The 19,893-nt window shown below is 47.9% G+C and overlaps 1 protein-coding gene across 5 annotated transcripts in view; it reads left to right on the forward strand.

Annotated features, from left to right (window-relative positions):
* rasal2 (RAS protein activator like 2) overlaps positions 1-19,893 on the forward strand; it is a 61,252-nt gene that overhangs the window by 18,038 nt on the left and 23,321 nt on the right. For 4 of the 5 annotated variants that reach the window (XM_086271651.1, XM_086271653.1, XM_086271650.1 and 1 more), the window contains exons 2-3: positions 8,031-8,158; positions 8,242-8,368. In XM_086271651.1, coding sequence (XP_086127777.1) covers positions 8,031-8,158; positions 8,242-8,368 — 255 coding nt within the window. Of the gene's footprint in view, positions 1-8,030; positions 8,159-8,241; positions 8,369-12,764; positions 12,861-19,893 lie in introns of those variants that run through there. The other variant, XM_086271655.1, reaches the window with a different exon arrangement.

Here is a 19,893-nt window from a genome sequence, read left to right on the forward strand (position 1 = left end):
AGCAAACCTCCTTCAGTCCTTCGGGAGCTCCTCTGCTGCTCCCTCGGGTGATGGGAAGCGACATTGCCGCTCACCTTTGACCCCTTCAGACCGCCCCCCTCTGTGCAGGCTGCCGCCATGATTGACAGCAGAGAGAGAGAATCTGCTTTGCAGATGCAAATGCAGCAGAGTACAGCTGAAGTCAGCACGTTTAAATATTAAACCAGCCGCCTTCACTTCAGGCTGAGCATCAAAGAGCCGCCGTCGCTGCTGCCAGGACGCGTCGAGTACAAGCGATAACAAAAAACCATCGATTAATGATTGATTGGAGACTCAGACTATTTATTCATTATCAGAGCAGCAGCAGGAACAGTGTGAGGGGCCAGCAGGCTGGAGCTTCACACATAATGAGATGTGAGAGAATCAGATTTAGCTGATTCATTTTCCACAAACCAATAAAATAAAATGAACTCGACATGATTGAGCAGGAAAACTGCAGCTTTCCCCGATCAGCAGAGCGGAACTTCACCGTGTCCCTCGGAGTGGGTGGGGGAGGTTGGGGGTTGGTACGTGTGTTTAGGTGGCATCCACACGAATAACTGGACCCAAAGTTTCCCAGCAGAAAGCTTCACTTTAACCAGGCGATCAGTGTTTTCAGCCAGCGATGTGGCTGGTTGGTGGGCCTCGGGCGGCCTGTTTGGGCTGTGCTCGCTGCTCTCGCGCGGCTGTTTTTGCAGGTTTAAATGCAGCGAGGAGCTGCAGCACAGTTCAGTTTCTGCTGAAGTAAAATGTCATAAAAATGACCTCCAGACCGTCCCTGTACGCGGCGTGAGGAGCTGTTAGCAGACTCGTGTTGACGTTTCTGTGCTGCTGAGCTGAGTGCTGTCTGCGTCCTCTCCAGAGAGCAGCGCTGACATCAGGAGGACCTGCAGCAGAGCGAGCTTCGGCTCATCCGGCACATTTTTACAGCTTGAACTCACAACACAGCGCAGCGGCTTCATGTCCCGTCCCTGGAAGTGTTAGTGTACAGATCCTGCAGTAAATTCCCCAAAATGAGCGCACTGATATTTCTAACAGCCCTTTGTTTTATTACGTCAGTCTCACGGCAGCTCTTACAGCCATAAACTATAAAGTGAACCTTTAATTTTACACAACGTCCATGTACACGAAGGGAAGTTGTTAAATCAGGAAGGTTTAGACACGTGAAAGTACTGATCCTCAACTCATAGCGCCACCATCAGGCCAGAGTTTAAATTTGTCACCTTGTTTATATTGACATTTATTAGCTCCAGCTCTGTCTGTGATTGGTTAGGTGTGGAAACACCATCGCCACCTAGTGTCCAGGAGGTGTCATGATATATTTACATAAATCCGAGTTTTGGAAACTTTTCAAAGATACTTCAGTTTGTCCCCTCATCGATCATGAAAACACGTTTATTTCTCACACTTGCAGCTTTAACGTCTCCCCGCAGACGTCCACAACCTCGACGGTTTTTTCCTCCTCCCGCCTGGACGGAGGGCAGCTTTATAAAAACACTGTTTCTCTGTCCAGGCTGCTAATTGCTGTAATTTCCTCCCTCGGACAAAAGCTCCCCTGCAGCCTGTTTAACACCTCAGAGCTGCCGATGGCTCCTCTGGGTTTAACGGCCGAACAGCTGCCTGCAGAGAAATACCAAAGCACGGTTTCCAACTGTGCGCCACAAGCAGACAAACGCTGCTATCTGCAGGTTGGCTAATGAGAGATACTGCGATGCCGTGTTTGGATCGGCTGTCGCTCGGCTCAGAGTCGTTATGGTCTTCTGTCAGAAGACGACTGCGGCGGTTATGCTTGATGTGTTGGTCATGTTGGGGTGTGCACAGCTAGTTAACCGCATGGTTCAACCTCACTGGTCACAGGTCGGTGTCCTCCATGTGCCGATCCCAAGCTCGGATAAATGGGAGCTTCTGGAGTAAAATGTGTGCCGAATCAAACGCACGGCTCCATCTGCTGGAGCGATTCCTCAGGAAGGGGAGGAGCTGGCCGTACCTTATTAAATGAATTATCTTCATTTTTATTTTATCGACTTCCAGCGACACGTTTAATCTCCTCTCTCCCATCAGCACGCCAAAAATAAATTCTGCTCTTATTCCTGTGAATTTTCTGCTTTGCTTTCCTCGTCTTATCCGATCACGTGATCAGTTTTCACCAGGATCTCTGCACTCCCGTGAAAAACTCCACCCTCACTGTTAGGACTTAGGAGGGTCAGCCAGGTGCTCGTGATCAAACACATTGACTGATCTCTGCTATAAGAGCAGAGCATTTGTCAGTGTGCAGCCCTGGAGCCTTCTGGTGGGATACAATCTTCACAGCTTAGCTTTGCAAAGCTGATCGAACCACACGGCTTCAGCAAACGTGACAGATGAGACCAAAGTGCAGACGTTCGTCCATAACACACAAAACCAGCATGTCAAAGACCTCAGACCAACTCTAAGCACAGTGGTGGAGGGATGATGGTTTGTTTTTCTGAGTGGACCATGAACAATGATCTGATCCAAGCTGCTGCAATCAGACCTCGGCCTGACTTTAATGCTGTGAAGCTTCAGAGAGCTGTGCATAAACAAATACCTGCAAACCTCAATGAACTGAATCAGCGCTGTAACGAAGAGTGGGCCAACTCCCTCCACAGTGATGCGAGAGGCTGATAACGCCACACAGAGTGCTGCTGCTGAAGGAGGCGCCACACGGGGGGAGCTCAGGTCTGCACAGGGTAAACCCCTCTGACTGCATGTCCAACAAATCTTCCCATCAAGCCTGAACAGCTGCTGGAGCAGCAAATATTTTATCATCATGCAAATATAACAAATATTCTCTTGTTTACTTCTCCATCACTGGTTTGTGCTGCTTCCCTGATGTAAGGAGGACGCATGTTCTCCCTCCATAATCACGTTTTCCAGAACTGCGGCAAAGCTGCACAGAGTTGATTATATGTGTGTCACATCAACATCGGGGCAAGCACAGGTCTCTCAGAACATTTGTAATCTGAAGAGTTCCGTGTCTTCGTTAAGTGATATATTCGATTACCTTTATTTAAGTCAGGAAACAGTTGAATTAAGTTTGTGCAACATCTGAGGAGGAGTTGAACCTTTAGGTGTCAAAGTGCAGCCTTTCACCTCTGACCTCCACGTCTGATCAGAACAGGAAGTGTGTGCTGGTATTGATCTGTGTGCGTTATCTGCAGCCTGGGTCAGTCTCGGTGACACACCCCTCTCTGTTCTCTTTTTGGTTTCACCTCCCGACTTCCTGTTGGACCGTCCCATCTTGATAAAGCAGCAGTGTGATGTCACCGCAGTATGATTGGAGGAAAGCGTCCGTGTTTACCGGCTGCTATAGCAACTGGGCCTGCCTGCTGCTACAGGTTGACAGACAAAGCGGCCTGTGTGTGTGTGTGTGTGTGTGTGTGTGTGTGTGTGTGTGCGCGCGCGTGCGTGCGTGCGTGCGTGCGTGCGTGCGTGCGTGCGTGTGTGTGTGTGTGTGTGTGTGTGTGTGTGTGTGGGAGCTGTGGTTTCCCGGCAGGTGTTAGACACGACTTTGGGAACAACACAGCAGGATTCTTATTCCCTGAGTTTGACTTTGAGACTTTCGTTGATCTGTTTTTGAACGATTTGGGGAGAAACTGGTTTTAGTCACACATGTATGTTTTTGTGACGCGCTAACTTCACCTGTCTAACTTTTCATTGGTCCGCATTTTTGGGCGGCGTGCAGGTGTTCGGTTTGCGGGGTCGGGTTTCTGGCAGGTGGAGTTTCAGCCTCCGTCAGTCGGCAGCACGAAAATAACCGTGTGAAAAAACAATTAGAGCGAGTCCAGATATACTCATGTAAACACAAACACACTGAGAGCGTCACGGGCACGCCCAGGGTGTGTGTGTGTGTGGAGAAACCTGACTCCGGCCAAACCTCCACTGGGAATGTCTGAGAGTCCACCACCTGTCCCCACACACACACACACACACACACACACACACACACACACACACACACACACACACACACACACACACACACACACACACACGTTGGGATGTCCTATCTTGTGGGGACATCTGATTGACATACTTTCTCTGACCATAACAACTGTAACCTGTTACTCAAACCACATTTTGTGTCTCAAAAATGTCTCTAAATTTGTGGGGACGTGGATTTTGGTCCCCACAAAGATACGAATACACACTCTCACACACAAACACAAAGTTTATTTTGCTCTTGCCTCGTTGTGACCACTGCAGGTGCTGTGCTCATGGGCACGTGAGCAGTTGATACGAGTGATTTGAACACAGTGGGAATGAACGTCTGTGAGCGGTGAGGGGAGACCTGTTCGGTGTTTTAGACCGTGAGTTTTGGAGCGTGTCCACCTGCTGTGTGAACCCAGGTCGAGTTTTTTATGTTTCAGTTTCTGATATTTCTGTGATGAGCATCAGAAGACTTTTATCTGCAAATAAATGAGTCGTCGTGTCAGTGTGTCTGCAGCTGGAGTGGGACAGGTGTATCCTGGCCTCAGCTGTGACTCAGAGGTGAAGAAGCTCATGTTCGGCTCAGACGTTGGCCATAAAAAGCTGGAATCCATGGCCCAAAGTGCACAGAGCAGTTCAGCCCGACACGCGTCCGCTTTGCGTGTGAGTGGAGCGCATGGATGACGGAGATCCAACATCTCACTTCGCAGTCGGACGCGCCTCGCCGCCGACATCGAATCGCTTTATAAGAAGAGTTCATCAGACCATCACGCGGCCTGTTTGGCTCATCAGCTGATTAACGCTCTGCAGATTGCGGCGTGTCCGGTAGCAGCAGACAAATCGTTTTCACTCTCTGGTGAGCTCGTCATCCCGCCGGCCGGTTCTGACCTTTTCACCGGGCCTGGATCATCCAGCCGCTCGGCAAATATAGAAGCTTAATCCATCACGCAGGCAGGGAGGCAGGCGGCAACAGAGGGGGGGGGACTTCCTGTGGACCGCCACCTCAAAGACCGCAGCGCAGTTTCACAGACGGAGACCGAATAAGTCGTCTCCACTCGTGACGGAGTGCAGAAGTCCGATGTCTCCGGCTGCTTTCAGTCTTCGTCACACGAGCAGCTTCAGGTTCTCGTTTCCTGGAATCCTGCCAGATGAGTTATGGCGGCGGTTAGCTGCTAATCTCAGCAGATATGGCGATATGAAAACGTGTACAGTGATGACTCTGCCCCACGCACAGCTGATGACACAAAAAGCTTTTTGTAGCCGAACACCGAACATGTTCAAAGCTGTAAAGTTGGATGTTTTAACGTCGGAGCCTCTGAGGCATGACTCGCTTGTACACCTCAGAGCAGGTGCAGCTTTTGGAGTTTCACTTTTTTAGCCCTTGAAGTTGAAGTTACTTCTTCAAATTTAACGAGCCTCATGATTAAAAGTTAATAATAATAATCAGTTGTGAGAGAATTGTGAATATATGTGGAGCATGTCAGATAGAAACTGGGGAGGAGTGATTTCCCTGCAAGAAGCACGAAAACAAACATCTGAAGCTCCGCTGGTCTCTGATGGGTGGAGCTGTGTGGAGCTGTGTGGGGTTTAAAGCAGACGAGCTTTGTCTCTCTCCTCCTCCTCCTCCTCTCCTGGCCGAGCATCTCCGTGGCGGTTCAGGCAGGTTCGTGTTGTTATGTAAGGCCGGCGTGCGGCGGCGTCCCATCTCTGCTTCCTGTCTTTGTTCGGCCCTCTGAGGCGTCCACATGTCTCATCAGTGGCAGCAGACCTGAGATCAGCTAATTATCCGAGCTGGAGTCCCTCGTGGACAGGACGAGACAGAAACATCCAATTATCCTTCTGTTCGTGCTCGCCGCTCTCTCGCTCGGCGGCTCTGAGCAGAAGCAGGTGTGCGTCCCCTCGCCGTCTCGGGGGCTTTGGAGGCCCGAGCGTGACGTGGGTGATTTAGTATGCAGCCAGAAATAGTCTGCTGAAAATGTAGCTGCTCAGCTGCTTTCTGCAGCAGCACGGCATCCTCGGTGTTCTCCACCTTCTGCTCGGAGCCCAGACACAAAGGTGGTGCAGGGTACCTCCACAGACCTCCACCTCAGAGTGACCCGAGTGTGTTTGCAAGATTGTGATGGAGCTTTTGTGTTAATAAAGTTACAGATTCACAGATGAGTCTGGTTTCACAGTTCCAGATAAATCGACCCAAATAACACATTTGTTTGGTTTATTCTTAATTATGTTGATAATTATCCTACGAAATAAAATCCTTAATGAACTTTTTGTGTATTTGCAGTGTGTGAGTGTAAATAACAGACAAACTTTGGGTTTAGTTCTTTTTTTAATTAGTTTTAAGCTAATTTAGGTTGTTTAGTTACAAGAGGACGTTTATTTAATGATGTATCTTCAAGTAAAGTCATTAATTAAAAACAGCAGGGGGCCTAAACTTGAACCTTGTGGTATACCTGATGGAATATGAGGAGGAACAGAGCTGAAAGCAGATTCTAGGAAACTTGATCCTAATCTTTAGACGGTGAAGGACTTAAAGAGGTGACGCTAAGAGCCAGACTGTAGATTTCTGCTTTTTATTTCCACCATGCTGAGTTTTGAAGAATGTGGAAGTTGATAACGTCTGCTTGTCTTCCCTTTTCTCTGCAGCTGTAAATTTAACCTGAAAGGGAAGAAACTATAAAAAATGTGGAACATCTCGAGCTGTTAAAAATATTAAATATTTACAAAAACAATAAACACGAACAAGTGAATTAAACAGAACAAAGCCACAGCCTGGATACTGTGTGTGTGTGTGTGTGTGTGTGTGTGTGTGTGTGTGTGTGTGTGTGTGTGTGTGTGTGTGTGTGTGTGTGTGTGTGTGTGTGTGCTTGCAGAGCCACACAAACACTGAATGATCCCAGCACAATTAGGCGCAGTGACAGCACTGTCTGTTTACTCGAACAGACGCCGGCACACACAGCGTTGTCCACCTCTTCACACACACACACACACACACACACACACACACACACACACACACACACACACACACACACACCCCTCTGCTCTGCTTTTACCCTCCACAGAAAAATGCATCTTTCAGTCCCGTCTGAAGGTTGATGAGGTTGATTGTGTCAGGTTGTGAAATCTGTTTCCCTAGAAGAAAGTTTCTCAGGCTGTGATGAACCTGCGTCAGCACATGAGCACAATCTTCATGTAACAACAGTAACATAATAACGACTGCTTCAGTGAACGAGCCCGTCAGCCTGCAGCGCAGAGCTGTGTTCGTGATGCTTACATCATCGTGGGAACTTTTTTTCTTCTTATTAATAATTTAACAACAAACCAACAGCTGATTGGCTGAAAGTAAAAGTGAGAAATCAGAGCTGAGCAGCTGGAGTGTGAAGACTTCCCCTTTAATACACAGTGACGTGACCTCTGACCTCTGCTGAGTCAGCTGATGCCTCACATCACTTTCGTTTTTATTTGCCCTTCTTCCTCCTCTCCTCTGCTGGAGCTGAGAGCAGGCTGGGAAGTTTAGATCCACAGCGCCCCCTGCAGGAGCAGCCAGAGCTCTGCAGGCTTCAGTCTGACTGCAACCTGCACATTTATCCACCCATCCATCGTTTTCTACCTCTTATCCGGGTTGTGGGGACAGCTTCAGACCTTCTGTGCTGATATTAGACTTTCAGTGGATTTGACTGAGATTAATATAGATTTGAATGCTGGATTATTTCTGGATTAATAAAGAATTTAGTGTTTCAACTCTGGAATTTTAATATAAAAAATATTAAACTGAAACAGAGAGAGAGATCTATATAGATATTTAAAATAATTATTTTTGCCAATAAAAACAGTTATCTTAATGGTTTTTTTTAAAATTGTTATTTAAATTCTATGAAACGACTGGAGGCCTTTCTTTGAGGAAAGTAGAACGGGAACAATTCTTTGCTCAAATTATTCTCATGTTATCTCTCCATCTTTCTGATGTGTTTGACGCCACTAATCGTAATAAAGTCGTCTGTCCTGCGTCTGTCGCGCCTGACTGGCAGAAATCTTCCTCTGATTTGAGCTACTTCTGTTTCCAGATGTTAAAGGTCCTCCGGCTCACCGATTCTCCTGCGGTCAGAGCCCGTACACCAACAGCGGCTCCTGGGACAGGAAGTTCTGCATCCTGACCGACACCCAGCTCATCCTGCTCAACAAGGATGATGAGGTAAAACTGAGCAGCTCCCACAGGTCGTGACCTCTCCACAACACACTCTCTGACTTCCCTCTCCTCCTCTTCCTCCCCCTCAGGTTGCAGGTGACGCTCAGGAGAGCCCCACAGACTCTGCGAAGGCTCGCAGCCTCCGCAGGACGGTCAGCGTCCCCTCAGAGGGACAGTTCCCGGAGTTCCAGGCAGAGGGCGCCACCGCCATGCTCGGTAAGATCAGAGCTGGTTATGTAATACCAGGTGTGTGTGTGTGTGTGTGTGTGTGAGGCCAAACCCTGCTGTCATCAGGAGGATTAGAGTGAAAACAAAAGAACGGCTGTGATGAGGAGGGTTTGAGTATCTCTGTGACGATGTTCACGGTCATGTGATCACAGACAGAAACCTGCGTCATGTGACGTCACATGAAGAGGAAGCTTCATCCTGGACTCTTCAGAGCTCTGTGTGTGTGTGTGTGTGTGATTAAAAACTATAAAACAGATAAAAATTATTTTAGCGTCGAGCTTTTGTGCTTGTTGGCGTTTTCGGCGTCACGGCGACCTGTGGTTTGACTTTAATACTGGGTTAAACACTAATCCTATATTGGTTTAACTGTGACGTTATACTGGGTTAACTAGACTGGAGAAATATATTTATACTGGAGACTACTGGGACGATATTTGCTTAGAAGCTGGATTCATACTGGTTGTTGTGGTGGTTTGTATGAAGCTGGGCCCTGATGGTGTCAGTTTGGGATTTATGTGGGTTTGAAACTGGTTTTACCCATAAACTCGGTTCTATCCTTGGTTTCATACTGGTTATTTGATTTTTAGTGATCCTGTTTTCATGACGTTTGTCGGCATCATAACAATCATTGTATTAAAGATTTTTCTACTAAATTAAGGATTCATATATATTTTAAATATAAGATTTAAAAGTGTAAAATATAAAAAAGTCTTGATTTTATTCACTTTGTTTGCATCTAAAAGAAAAAGCGAATATTTTCATGATGTCTCCTACACAAGTTTGAAGTTAGAAACCAGTCGTGGAGCATTTCTGGTGAATTTCTGCTGGTGGATGTTTCAGCTGCCAGATGTTCACAGCTGTCTGAGGCGTGAGAGTTTTTGCGTGCAGTTTGGGAGGTTTGTGTGTAACCTGTGATTGCAGCTCTGGCTCCTGTGACGTGTCGGCATGCTGCGTCTCTCAGGTGGATGTTTGTCTGCTGTAATGAGGCGTTCGGGTGCAGCCTGTAATTTTGCGGCTCTGTGTGGGAACGTCGCCTCTGACCGAGGAATGCCTGAGGACAAAGCGTCCAGTGTCCGTCCGTCTGAAGGAACGCGGGTGACCCCCGCTGCCCCCGACGCCCGGGCTGAGGGGATTCCCACCCAGAGCTGCAGGGGTCCGCGAGGCTGTCGGGAAACAACACGCCGACAGTTTAAAAAGCTTTGACTCGGAGTTACCCGCATTGATGACTTTATTGATCAGCTAGAGGACTGATAGAAGCCCCCCCCCCCAAGCTCACCCCCACGCTGACCCTCACCCATCATTCAGCCACACAGGAGCCCATTCATTCAATGACCTCCTTAATCCCCCACCACCCACCGGCCCCTCACAGGGGGGAGGTTATTTATATGTTAATGTGGCCAGTCTGCCCCCACAAAACAGGCCCCTAACAACCAGTATGAACTGGATCTCTACTGGGATTATTCTGGTATTAAATCAGGCAAGTGAGTGTGTGGATACTGGTGTAAATACTTGTTTGAAAAAAAGCTTAACTGGTTTAATACCAGGCTACTGGTGGGAATGTAACACTGGTTTTTAGCTTGGGTACAATATCAGATTTATACTGGTTTCATACTGGAAATTTACAGGATCTAATGATGGAATTTTCTGGGTTTAATGCTTCATTCAAACTGATGTCATTGAAAATGTTCCTGTGTTTACAGTCAATACAACATTTATACTGGGCAACATTTATACTGGGCAACATTTATACTGGGCAATCGTTGGTTTAACACTGGAGTTTCCTGGTTTTTATTGATGGTCCAGAGCAGACTCACCCTGAGTTTATACTGGTTTAACTGGGTTTATAATTCTGGGTTACAACTGGTTTTATCTGCAAAAACCATTTTGTTGTAGTTACTGGCAGATCTGGATTAAAGCTGGATTATGGCTGGATGATGTGTTTGTTACTGGGGATGAAACCAGTGTCTGTTGGCTGTTAATACTGAATCTGCGGTTTAATACTGGGTTGAATGTTTGATTTTAAAGGTCTGAGGCAGTTTAATAAGTTCTACTGGAAATACTGGAAATTGTGCTTGATGAGTCACTGGTTTCACACTAGAATTTTCCTGTATTTCATGCTGGATTTAAAGTGGATTTATTCGCAGGTGTAGACTGTTCAGGATTAATACGATGAGCGATCTTTGTCTGTATCCTGTTCCAGTGCTGTTAGATTTATTTGTTCTGTGTTTTTAGCTGAATTCAGTCTGGAGTCAAACTGATTCGTCTTTACTGTTCAGACTGTGTCCAGAGCGTTTTTGAATCAAACATTTCTGACCCTTTCTCTGAGTTCACTGGATGTTTTGAAACACCCGACGCTCTCTGAGACTTAAAACCAGGGCGTGAAGCAAAATACTAAATCAGGAAATTAAACCCTGTTTTATTCTCCTCCTCCTCCTCCTCTTCCTCCTATGCTTCTTTTTGCTTGTTGTTTGCAAACTGAAGGCCGAGCAGCAGTGACAGAGCTGAGATATAATTGTAGTCCTCTGTCTTCGGTACAGTCTAATTACAGTGCTGACTGCGTGCTCATTAAGTGTCTCAGCTCTGCAGCCTCCTCCTCCTCCTCTTCCTCGCTGTGACACAGGAGCGTCCAGCTGAGGTTCTTCCTGGGCCGCGGCCTGATCGCAGCAGATGATCTGTTTGTGAACGTAGCCCCAGGCCTCAGGTCACGCCTTCGCTCACCTGTGCAGGTGACTTCCTGTCAGGCTGCAGGTGGTCACAGCAGGAGAGTCTGTAGTTAAAGGAGCAGTCGGTCAGTTTTGAGGGTCACGGGACTGGAATCCAGGCTGTCAAATAAAAGCAGCACTGGTTTAACTGGAGTAATACTGGGTTTAGGTAAGCTGGACTACTGTAGTACAGATTTATGGTTTAACCGTCTGACTGAGGCTGAATGATGAGTTTCATACTGTGTGTGGCAGACTCACTCAACATTGGTTGGATCCATTCGACCAATCAGTGTTAGTAAAGACATGACTGCTGAAGGGTCGTCTCTCTGGTCACGTGATCGCTGTCGGGCTGCTTTTGAATCGTTTCACAGCTCTGAGATTTTCACTTCTCTCAGCCAACCGGAGTACGAGCTGGAAGTCACACAACACATTTTCAGAAATCCCAGGAAGTCCGGCGACACCTTCTCCTCTGCTCCGTCCCGTCTCAGTACAAATGCACGGGAATTTTTTCAGAGTGGCCGTACGGGAACCATTGCACTTCCTGTTCCCCGTGTACTTGTATATTATAGATACATTATTACACGTGTCTTATTACACACGCACAAAGACATGGTTGTGAAACGTCTTCGTACTGAGTTAACGGCACGGTTCTCCTTCATGTGTTTGAAGCCAGACCTTTAACCTGAGCTCTCGGAGTGCTTTTCAGTGTGCCTGTCTCTCCTCGTGGGTCCCACACAGGCTCTTTTGTTTGGGGCTGTTTTTAAAGCTCTCGCCACTCTTTGCCGCGCTCTCTGTTCAGCTGCTGCAAAAGTCTCCAAAACGGGTTTTTGTCTTCGCTCCTCGTTGTTGTTTCAGGCTGATCTCTCGTCTCGCTTCATCTCTGGATCTGCTGCATTCCTGTCTGCTCTCCACCTGTCTGCTCCACCACAATAAAACCACCACCTCCTGCTCCAAACTCACCTTCAAAGTAAAAGTCTGTGACACAAGTCTGGATTCAGTCCATAAATTCCTCAATAAAACAAATGCTGCTGATATTAAAAGTGCTCCCTCAGGCTACATGTGACTCTGTCGTGTTCACACAGACTTAAATCATTCAAGTCAGATCAGTTCGGTCCATCAGCAGCAAAACTACAAATCTGAAAAACACCATTTATATTTGCATCATTCAGATTTATCTGTTCTTTGACGTGTCCTCGGCCACTGATATTTAAACTGAATGCACTGATACTTGTTTGTTTTTTTCACTCTAACGGTTAATTTTTCCTCCTGCTGGACGTGGCAGATTATAAAGGGGCTGTCCACCACACTGGATGTGATGTAACTGCTGGTCATGAGGGTTGGCGAGTGTCTGCAAACACTCTCCAACTGCTCTCTAAGCAGGTTTAACATCTAAACATCACCTTTTTTTATTTATGTCTCCATCATAGAAGCCTCCGAGAAGCTTTTGTTGTTGTTTTGTGAGGTTTGAATTTAACTTGTTGAGCTCGTTGTGTAACGGGACACAAATAGCAAGAGAGAGCCACGAAAATAAAACTGCCAACAAGCTGCTTTAAATGCTGGCTCGTTGTGTTAGAGAGCCGTGGGTTGTAAATGATGTTATCACAGTTTTATACTGAAGGCCGAGCGCTTCGCTGACAGCGCAGTTTCCTGGTTCGGACCTTTATTGTGAAGGTGCGGGGGAAGTGTGCGCTGAGCTGCTGTTTGCTGACGGAGTGAGACCGTCCGGACTGAGTGAGGACATGACTTTAGAGTTATCGCGGTTGTGATGGACTTTCCGGGTGAGTGTCTCTCTCTAACCCTCCGGTCGGACCTCCGGAGGTCGGGCAGACACCGGGAGAAGCTCGGTCTGCTGCCCGCCTCCGGAGCGCTCTCCGCCGGCTGCGTTCGGGCGCGTGTTCGGTTGAAGTTTGCCTGCAGAGCTGCAGCTTCAGGCTCCGCGAGGAGTCGGACCGAGAGGAGAAGTTAGTTTCTCCGATCAGCAGCCTGGCATCAGTTATCGATCAGTTATCGATCACCATCAGAGGTGAACGTGTTCAGCTGATGGATCAGTCGAGCTGCTGCTGGTCTGAATTTTATTCAGACATGAAAGAAAAGAGACGTTCAGCTCTGAGCTTTAACAGGTGCAGTCATAAACTTTCTTTATACAGCGCTTTCAAACACAAACGGCACAAAGAAGTGACGACGAAGATGTGAACAATGATGACAACGTTGTGATGATTATTCAGGAGAACACATTTCTGATTTCTCAGGCCCCAGAATTTGAATTTAAGCTCGAGTGTCTTTTAGTAAGATCCTGACAGTCAGCAGGACTGAGGTGATGAGAACTGCTGGGTGTTTCTGCCTCAGACGTCTTTGAAGGGATGACTGTGCATATAAGCACTAAACAGTTTTTATGTCAGCTCTGTGGGTTTTGCTCTGGAGGAAAGCCAAAACAGCACGGTGGCACGATGGTTAGCACTGTTGCTGCACAGCAAGAAGGTCCTGAGTTCAATTCCACCATCAGGCCTGGGTCTTTCTGTGTGGAGTTTGCATGTTCTCCCCGTGTTTGCGTGGGTTCTCTCCGGGTACTCCGGCTTCCTCCCACCGTCCAAAGACATGCAGCTTGTGGGGATAGGTTAATTGGATAATCCAAATTGTCACTAGGTGTGAATGTGAGTGTGAATGGTTGTTTGTCCCTGTGTGTCGGCCCTGCGACAAACTGGCGACCTGTCCAGGGTGTACCCCGCCTCTCGCCCTATGACAGCTGGGATAGGCTCCAGCGCCCCCCGCGACCCTGAAAAGGATAAGCGGAAGCGAATGGATGGATGGATGGAAAGCCAAAACCTCTCTGTTATGTGTTCATGTCGTCTGTCCTTCCTCTGCTCTCGGCTCGCAGCGATGCAGCTCCTCGCACACGGAGTGGAGCAGGCAGTTAACGACATGCTGTGTTACTGTTATGGTGCAATAAAAGCTTCCTAACAAGTGTTAACCTAACGCAGCGAGCGTGCCAGCAAGGTAACGGGCTGTCGCAGCGCGGCACTTTAATCACCTTTTGGTTCTTTGGTCCCGATCATTGCATCCCTGTCCTGCAGCTCGGGTCGTCAGGTGTACATGAGTGTGTGATGTGGGCGGGTTAAAGCCCTGTATGTAACAGGAAGTCTGTGCAGAGTAGCTGAGGTGGGGCTGTGTCAGAGTCCACATGATGGAGGCTCATGTTCCTGGAGAAAACATGGCTGCGGCCCGTTGGTGATTTGAATGTCAAATCAAAGCTCCGTGTCAGAGGTCACGCCCAGACTGCAGGCATGATGCGTGATGGCGGAGGACAGGTGAGAGTCAGAATCATTTAGACATTAAAGGTAAACATGTATTTAGAAATGATGATGCATTAAAACCTCCACGCTGAGATCTGAAGCAGAACCGACTTTAGCTTTCAGATCGTGGTTGAACTTTAAAACCAGCTCTCGGAGCATGCTGGGAGTAAAACCTGCTCCAGGGTTATTACACTGGACTGAGACTACAGCGAGTGTGTGGAAAAGAACAAGAGCTCGACTGTAGGAAAAAATAAGATCGACTAAACCTGTATTTTATCAAACCGACCATTATTTCTAACCAGGTCGTTAGAAACCAAGTGCACATGACAAAGGTTGAGAAGGCTGTGGCCCTCGCTCTCCTGACTCACAGTCCTCTGACTTAATCAGCAAATAAATGTTTTCCAGCTCGTTTCTCTAAAATAAATGATATATATTTAAGTGTGAAGCATCAGCTGACAGTCAGCGGGACGTTGTCAGTCCTCAGTAATGCAGAGGTGTGACCTCAGCCAGTCCTGTAGTCACCTCAGCAACAAATCTGGTGACACCTGAGGTCAGGATTCTTCCTCTTATCTCCGAGTTCATTCACAACACATGATGTCATCTTGAGAAACCGGGCGAGCCCCGCCCAGTCTCTTCTGCCTGCGGTCTGTCATCACTTCCTGTGTGAGGACAGTTTAAAAAACAAAAACCTGTGTGGCTGCAGCACCATGGCAACCATTATCACAGCTTACAGTCATTCACTGCTCGGAGTCGTCAGCGTCCGTCCCATGATGCACTTGTTGCTCCAATGGAGAGCCGCTCGTCATCAGGGACAACAATAAAGATCAAAGTGACCTCTGAGTGACCTCAGTTTCATTGTTATTAGTGCTCAGTAATGACCTGCTAGTTAAAGCGTATTAACGAGCTCATTGATGATGGTTACTATAACGGCCAGCCTGAGTCACACTCAGTGTGCAAACATGACTTCAGCCTCTCAGATCTGGAGGTACGCTGACGTCTCCTTACTGCGGGCGCCTGGTGCTCGGCGGCTCTCACGTTTCTTCCGGCTCCGTGCGCTCGGCTGCTCGTCATTATTAACGGATGCTGTGACAGTTAGCCTAAATCGCGGCGCTCCAGCTGTCCCCGCTCCTGCTATGATTAGATCATTGTGTCCCAAATTTCCCGAAGACGACTCCCATCTGAGGATGCACGCAGCATGACGGGAGCTCCCTTTAAAGGAGCACGCCACTGTTTCCTGCAGTTTTGTTTTTAGAGAGTTTGACCTTTGACCTTGCAGGAGGCGGCGTTATGAAAGACCTACAGAGATGCTTCGTGGCAGCAGAGACCACGCGTCTCCACAGGCGCCTCGCTCGCTCTGATCGAGGCTGTAACTGTGATTCTGTCACTCTGGAGTTTAATGAGGGCGGCGTCCTCGCAGCACGGGAAGACGACTGACCCCAGGTCAGATTCGACTGTTTGTAACAGGAGTTTGCAATAATAGGACGAAACAAAATAACATTTATTCAGACTAAAGGTTTATTCCAGAACTTGGAATTAAGAGCTGTGGAAACAAATCTGAAGTCAGCCACAAATTCACGCTTTACATTCGAGCTGATCTGAAATTAAAGTGTCGCAAACAATAATGTAGAGCTCAGAACAGCAACGGGACTTTAAAGAAGCTTACCAAATAACAGAGCAGCAAATGTTTTCAAATCCAGAAACATTTGAGTTAAAAATCAGGTGAAGACGGCGCAGCGTTCAGAGGCTGAGCTGCCAGGAAGTACCAGGAAGCTCCCGGCTCACCGTGTCTGTGCTGATGTTAAAGTCAAAGGATGAATTCTGCAGCTACTGAGTCAGCAGAGCGGCAGCAGAGCGGCAGCAGAGCGGCAGCGACTTTCATGCATTAAACTGCATCAATGTCCCTAAACACGACTCAGCAGAGTCGCTGCCGCTCTGACATCAGCACAAACGCTGCACCGCGGTGGCGTCCTGTTGCAGCCCACGCTCGAGTTCACGGAGCTGGATCTCGTACACCTGTGGCATCCAGACTGAAAACACCTGAATTCAAAGATACAAGCTGCGGCTCAGGACTGCTTTTAAATGATCCCAGTTTGAGCTCTGCAGGTGAAGATGACCTGATGCTCCACACTGTTAATGAAGCCACAGCTTCAGGAGGTCTGATGAAGCAAGAACGTTTAAGGTCTGCGAAATGTGACAAAACGATCAAAACTTCAGCTTTGATTACCTGTAATAGAAATAATACGTGTAACTGAGTGTGTGGACCAGCTGTTTATTATCCGACACTCGTTCCAAACGTCTTAAATCTGCCCCGACATTCCTCATGACAGAAACAAAGCGAACGACATCCGAGCCGATCGGGCAGGTGACAGCAGGTTGAATCCTGGCGCCGTGGTCGTGGTTTGAGCAGCGGCAGCGGGGCGAGCTGGTGGCTCAGAGTTTCACTGATACTGTTAATTTATTCAGAGGAATGTGAAGCGACGCGAGAGGAGGCGGCCGACGCACACGGGCCGAACGAGGCTCGACAAACAGAACTGGTTTCATTATGTGAAAAGAAATTCTTTGAATATTTGTTGTGAAAGCGGAGCTGAGTGTGAGGAGGAGGGCTGACGGGGTCTCGTTGTTTTTATCAGTCCTGCTGAGAAAAACTCTGATGACAACTGAAGAGAAGGAACAAAGCCGGCACAACAAGTTTAAAAAAGGCGAACGCCAGAGAACGCGGTCGTAGCCCTCCACAGGATCCACGCTGTTCCTACCGTCAGTATTTTCACATTCAAACACTTGAAATTGTTTAAATGTGGAAAGAAGTGATCCCTTCACCCACTGTCACTCTTCAGTGTTTTTTGTTACACGGCTCCGTTAAGAGGAATCTTTTAGTTTGTTGTTTTCTAATAATCATATAAAATATGTGAGATTTGCTGCAGGCTGACAGCCGTTAATACAAAAAATGTGTAAACACTGATAAATGATGTCATGAGCCATCAGACCTGTGATGTAACGGCCGTGAGCCCAGACACATGAGGCTGTTTCACCTTCATGCAGGCGCTGTGGCCTCACGGCTCTGCTCTTAGACACGCTCCCACTTTGGGAAACATTCGCTAAAACCAGGACTTTCTGGGAATCTCACCTTATACCTGCTGCTGTGAAAGCTCCGCCCACTCTGCCCTGCAGACAGCTTCACACAAAGGTTTCTTTGTGCAGCAGACTGGTGTGTGTGTGTGTGTGTGTGTGTGTGTGTGTGTGTGTGTGTGTGTGTGTGTGTGTGTGTGTGTGTGTGTCAGGTGTGTCAACTCCTGAATGAGCCAGAGTTCAACAGAGGTCAGCTTCAGCATTCCTCGCGCTCCTTTCTGATGACATCACATCCACCCATTCATCTTTTCTGAGCGGTGTCACACTACTGACCCACACACACAGACCCACACACACACACACACACACACACACACACACACACACACACACACACACAGGTGACAGGTTGAACCACTTATGATGGGAGGAGGGTGCTCACGGTTCAGTGTTTACCTGCTCGCTGTCTGCTGAGATGTGATTGGTCAGTATTACCTGGTTGTTTATGTGCAGGTTTCTGTTTGTGGAGGTTTGTCCTCACAGAGCTGCTCATTCATCAGGCGGTCGAGTCGATAACTCAGACATTAAACTAATCAGCCAGCTGTGAGCGGACAGATGTTCAGAGAGCCCTCGGAGGCCGACGGGATTTTAAACTCAAACAGGCTGAAACCATCGCGTGCGCCGACACCAGCAGCTGATGGATGACTTTCTCTGACACCCGATAGCCTCCTCCTGTCCCTCGGCTCTGCCTCTCTCTGCCCTCAGGCTTATTTTTAGCAGCGGTTTTCCCACGAGTCCGTCCGGGAAGCTCGATACCTACGAGCCGACACGTGAGCCGATTTAACCCAAAGTCGTGGTGGTCAGAGGGAGGGCGGCGGAAAGATCCAGCAACTGAAAGCCGTCCAGAGTCCCTCAGTGTGCATCTGTTCACACGTTCATGCTTTTATACCTGCAGTTCCTCTAATGACCACTAGAGGCTCTGGCAGTGAGTCAATGCTTGCAACATGTTTACAGCCTGCTTAAAGTTCGTATTATTGGGGGCGGGGCCTGTTTGACTGACAGGCGGCTGTAGCTGCTAGCTGTCTGCTAGCTTGACCTGAACTGGACCAATGGCGCGTGTTTGTGCGGTTGGAAGCTTAATGACATCATCTAGCCAATAACATGGCTGCTGTGAGGTTACTGCTAACAAACGTGGGTGTTAGCACTAATTAGCAGCTAGCTGCATCAGCTGACAACTTTGTTTTTTTTTTAAAAGCATATTTAGATGAAAAGGTGCAAAGTTTCAGAAGCAGTGCACGTGCATGGTTTTACCTCAGTCTGTTAGCTACAGTGTTAGTGTAAGCCACGCCCACAGGTCACAGACCTAAGCAAAAATAGACCAAAGCACCAGACTGGCGAGCTGCTGGTCTCTGGTTTGACCGTGACCCCGTCTGTGAAGGTCGCGGTCTCTGGTGGATCCGCTGAAACGACAGATTGAGCCGAGTTCCCGCTGATCAATATCTCGTTAGCAGCAGCAGGAGGAGGAGGAGGAAGGTGAAAACCTGAGCAAACTGATGATTACTGTTGATCACACGTCACATGTTTGCTGGTTCGATTCCTGGTGTGGCTCATCTGCTGATTACTTGTCTCAGAGTACAGATATTTGAGACACAGCTGATCAATAGATATTTATAGATGATCAGAGGATCCACTGAGTGTGACAGAGGACACTTGGTCATGAGTGGGTTTAAATTTTGCTGCACTGAGTCTACCTGTGTGCCAACAACAGCAGGTGTGGACTGATGCTGATGGTCTGAACGACTCAGGTGCAAAAACAGGAAATAATATTTAAGCTGAACAGCAGGCAGAGCGTCTGCAGACGCGTCTGATTACTGTTTCATAGTCTGCACGCAGCTGCAGGTACAGTTTCTAAAAGTTTCAATAATTTTCATTTTAGAGCAGATCATTAAGAAACTCTGAAAGTCTTCAGACTCAGAGACAGGCGTCGGATCCTGTGCTGAATGGTTAAAGAGCCAGAGTGTGAACATTTGTGTTATTAAAAAGCGTCGACTCTTCAGTGCCGGGTCACCGATGACATAAATTATGCTTTTGAAAGTGATTAATGGTGATTAGCGAGTGATCGGATCAATGAACAGACTCTGAAAATAGAGTTAATTTGCAGGCCTGATGTGATTCGGCCCCCAGAGTTGTGTCCCACATCAGCCGGCTGAGGGGAAACTTATTTGGTAATTATCCTCCGAGGGCAGCGATAAACGCAGCGAGAGAGGAAGAGGAGGGAGGTGCTGCAGAGACAGAGAGAGAGGGAGAGGGAGAGGAGGGTCTGCAGAGAGGAAGGAAGACACGAAGAGGAGGAGGAGAGACAGCAGAACGGAGCAGTTTGTGGGATTGATTGAAGAAATGCGGTAAAACCTCAGCGAGCGGACGAGCGAGACTTAGAATTACTGCTGAGTGGAGA

The sequence above is a fragment of the Aulonocara sp. 'chitande type north' Nkhata Bay genome, linkage group LG18 (assembly GCF_057382095.1).
Source record: "Aulonocara sp. 'chitande type north' Nkhata Bay isolate Kocher_YH1m ecotype deep benthic linkage group LG18, A_spYH_male_GT1.1, whole genome shotgun sequence".
Taxonomy (NCBI): Eukaryota; Metazoa; Chordata; class Actinopteri; order Cichliformes; family Cichlidae; genus Aulonocara; species Aulonocara sp. 'chitande type north' Nkhata Bay.